This window comes from Ceratina calcarata, unplaced genomic scaffold, assembly GCF_001652005.2.
Source record: "Ceratina calcarata isolate Rehan_Ccalc_2016 unplaced genomic scaffold, ASM165200v1 scaffold3144, whole genome shotgun sequence".
NCBI classification, from domain to species: domain Eukaryota; kingdom Metazoa; phylum Arthropoda; class Insecta; order Hymenoptera; family Apidae; genus Ceratina; species Ceratina calcarata.
In genome coordinates, this window is record NW_017154040.1 from 1 (window position 1) to 3,456 (window position 3,456).

The following is a 3,456-nucleotide window of genomic DNA, read 5'->3' on the forward strand; positions in this document are numbered from 1 at the left end:
ATTTAGACATTTTTAGCATTACCTTTTTTATACGAATTTACAATTTCTCCGTGCATTCTGCTTAAAACTATATAAAATTATGTGTTCCCAGCATGGGTTCAATTGGGTTCCCATTCGATTAACAATCTATGCTCCCGTTTATGTTGAGATTTGGCAATGTGGCACTCGTCCCACGAACTTTACCGAAAGATTCTCGTATCACTTCGGACTAGTCCGTGTGTAATCGCAATACCCGAAACCTATTTCGCGAAGTTGCTTCTTTTATCGAACAATGGAGACAATGCTTGGGCGCGTTTTTGTATATGGGGGCAAGGGTGCTTTAGGCTCGGCTTGTGTTTCAAAATTCAAGTCAAAAAATTGGGTAAGTAACGTCGTCGATCAAAATCTACAACTCGGGTAAAAAATATTCGAATGACGATTATGTTATCAATACCACTAACTCGTTTCCTCATAGATGTTCCGGCTTTTCATTTATATTTCCTAATGAATAAATGAACATAAGTAGTGTTATACGCGTACTTTTATCTTATTAAAAGTAAACGAATGATCACGTGCATTTTATTAATTAACTTTCTTGATCTGTACGTTTAATAAAAATCTTGAGATCATACAAATGGGAAGTCCCATTTTCTAACGAATGACATCTAAAAAGTTTATAAAAATATTAAGAAATGTAAAACGTAGTGNTACCACTAACTCGTTTCCTCATAGATGTTCCGGCTTTTCATTTATATTTCCTAATGAATAAATGAACATAAGTAGTGTTATACGCGTACTTTTATCTTATTAAAAGTAAACGAATGATCACGTGCATTTTATTAATTAACTTTCTTGATCTGTACGTTTAATAAAAATCTTGAGATCGTACAAATGGGAAGTCCCATTTTCTAACGAATGACATCTAAAAAGTTTATAAAAATATTAAGAAATGTAAAACGTAGTGTCATATTTTTAATTATTTCAATTACGAATGTAATGAGAATTAAGAATTGCCTGAGAAACTCGCGAAGCATATGTCAGCATAATATACTGTTGCGTGCTTATCTTATTCAAATGGCAGATTAATTTACGCTCGCTGTTTTAAATGTACGGAATACAATACGTATCTTTTTCACGTCCTGTATAAGTTTAATATACCATTTCCATAAAAACATAGTTGTAAAAATACCAATTCTATTGAGTAATGTTACATATAAAGGAAAAATACATCAAGGTCATAGCTAGTCTATCCTTTCACATAACATACATCTCTAATTTTTTTCACAACTTTGTATCAACTTTGTAATCATAGTGGGTTGGCTCTATCGACATGAAAGCAAATGCTGAGGCTGATGCAAATATTGTTGTAAAGCCAGATTGCAACTGGCAGGAGCAAGAAACTCACATTTTGCAAGAAGTTAAAAACATTCTGAAAGAAGACAAACTAGATGCAATTATCTGCGTTGCTGGTGGATGGGCTGGTGGAAATGCAGCCAATAAAGATTTTGTTAAGAATACTGATCTCATGTGGAAGCAAAGCGTATGGAGCTCGGTCATTGCTGCCAGCATTGCTTCCCATCATTTGAAGGAAGGCGGATTCTTGTCATTAACTGGTGCTAAAGCAGCATTAGAAGAGACACCAGGCATGATTGGATATGGAATGGCTAAGGCTGCAGTTCATCAGCTTACCAAGTCATTAGCGGCTAAAGACAGTGGATTACCAAAAGATTCATTAGTTGCTTCTATCTTACCCATTACATTAGATACTCCCATGAATAGAAAGTGGATGCCTAAAGCCGACACATCTAAATGGACACCGCTTGAATTTGTCGCAGAGTAAATAAATTATGTTTCCTTTACTTGCCCGAATTTACCTATATGTTCTAATCATGCTTATTCTGGAATCACAGCCTCTTTTGGAAATGGTCTCAAAAGCAGGAACGCCCAACTAATGGCAGTCTTCTGCAATTGATTACCAATGATAATAAAACAGAAGTAACTGCGGCTTGAAACTAATGTTCTACTCTCTGGACCAGGAATCACATCGTTGCTACCATGACAATATATATCTATTCAATGTTGACATTTAATAATCTAATTTTATTCCATATTAATGCATTTCTGAACACAGGTGCTATGTTCATTCCACTATACAGATACGTATGAAAGTTCTTATGCAATTTGATATTATTTACGAGAAAATTGAAATACGTCTCGTACTGTTTTTGAGATTTATTTTTATACAAATGTAATATATTATACTACGTAAAATATATTGTAACTTATGTGAACAAATAAATAAATATCAAGAATTACCAGCATGATTATATCGAAGATAATGTAATATTACAGAATACGGATATACCAATTTATTTTCTCTACATACAACAAGAAGTTTGTGTTCGCCTTGTAGTATACGTGACGAAGCTCACATAATGGATCTTTTCAACGATAATTTGTTATTAACTTAAAGATGCATACACTAATGAAATGACAATATGTTTACTTTATTTGGAGAGTTTCATTCAGCATCTTAGTTTCAGCTGTAACAAAAAAAAAGATTAGATAAGCATCATTATGATATGAAAATTGAAAAAGATGAAGAACTTCTTGAATATTTCCTTACCTTCTAATAACCGTTTCCGTTCTTCAGCTAATTTCGCATCCCTCATTGGTTTTTCTCTCAGTTCTTGTTCGCGGCGAGCATTTTCTCTCTTACTCAATCTTCTTTGATGGTAAGCACCATAAAGTATGCCAGTTAGCAGGAAACTCCATCGTGCAAACTATGTGTAATTGAATAACAGAATTAGATGAAATATTTCTAATTCATTCATTCATTCAATGAGAGTTACATAGAGATTTAATTATCGTTCATTTCTGTTGGGATCCTAAGGTTAACAAATTTAGCATCAATCTGTCTTCAATTTCTGTATAACAGTAAGACGAACATTTTTCATATTTACGTAGGTAAATCTTAATAAAAGGTCATTTTTTTAGTATTTATAGGAATTATGTAATATAATCAGCTTACGAGCAATTGTTTCGAACAGTACTTGTTAGGTAATAAAACAAAATCGTAATAATGCAAGCTTCGGACAAATGACAATTGGGAATATTCGAATTCGATTTTCGAAAAAACCTACTGTGACATAAATGATGCTTACTTTAATTACAGGAGATACTTGCAAAGGTCTTGGACCAGCCTCGACAGACGACATTTTGCTAGTGCACTAGAGAAGGAGAATAAATTCTTCCGATCTTCGATTACGATTCTTCTTCGAAATATAGCGCCCACGCGCTTAGTTTAAACACGGTAATCAACGTTCGTATTATTTTAAAGAACAGAACAATATTCCATCACTTACAAGCATTTAAATTCTATTTTAAGCAGTATTTTTCTCTCATAAAGTGTTCCTTTCATTTCATAATTTGGGAAAGAGAAAAATTATAATTTATTCTCGAAGCACATATCTAATG

General features: G+C 33.3%; 2 protein-coding genes across 2 annotated transcripts; one reads left to right on the top strand and one right to left on the bottom strand.

The window, feature by feature from the left end:
* Positions 1–191: 191 nt before the first annotated feature.
* LOC108624553 (dihydropteridine reductase-like) lies at positions 192–2,306 on the top strand. The gene is made up of 3 exons (XM_018023947.2): positions 192–361; positions 1,292–1,815; positions 1,890–2,306. The coding sequence occupies exons 1-3, from the start codon at positions 272–274 to the stop codon at positions 1,987–1,989; spliced, it is 714 nt and encodes a 237-aa protein (XP_017879436.1). The 5' UTR covers positions 192–271; the 3' UTR covers positions 1,990–2,306.
* Positions 2,307–2,333: 27 nt separating this feature from the next.
* On the bottom strand, positions 2,334–3,254 carry LOC108624554 (ATP synthase subunit e, mitochondrial-like). The gene is made up of 3 exons (XM_018023948.2): positions 3,144–3,254; positions 2,606–2,762; positions 2,334–2,522 (listed from the first exon to the last, which is right to left on the bottom strand). Exons 1-3 carry the CDS (start codon positions 3,195–3,197, stop codon positions 2,482–2,484), a joined length of 252 nt encoding a protein of 83 aa, XP_017879437.1. The 5' UTR covers positions 3,198–3,254; the 3' UTR covers positions 2,334–2,481.
* Positions 3,255–3,456: the final 202 nt, after the last annotated feature.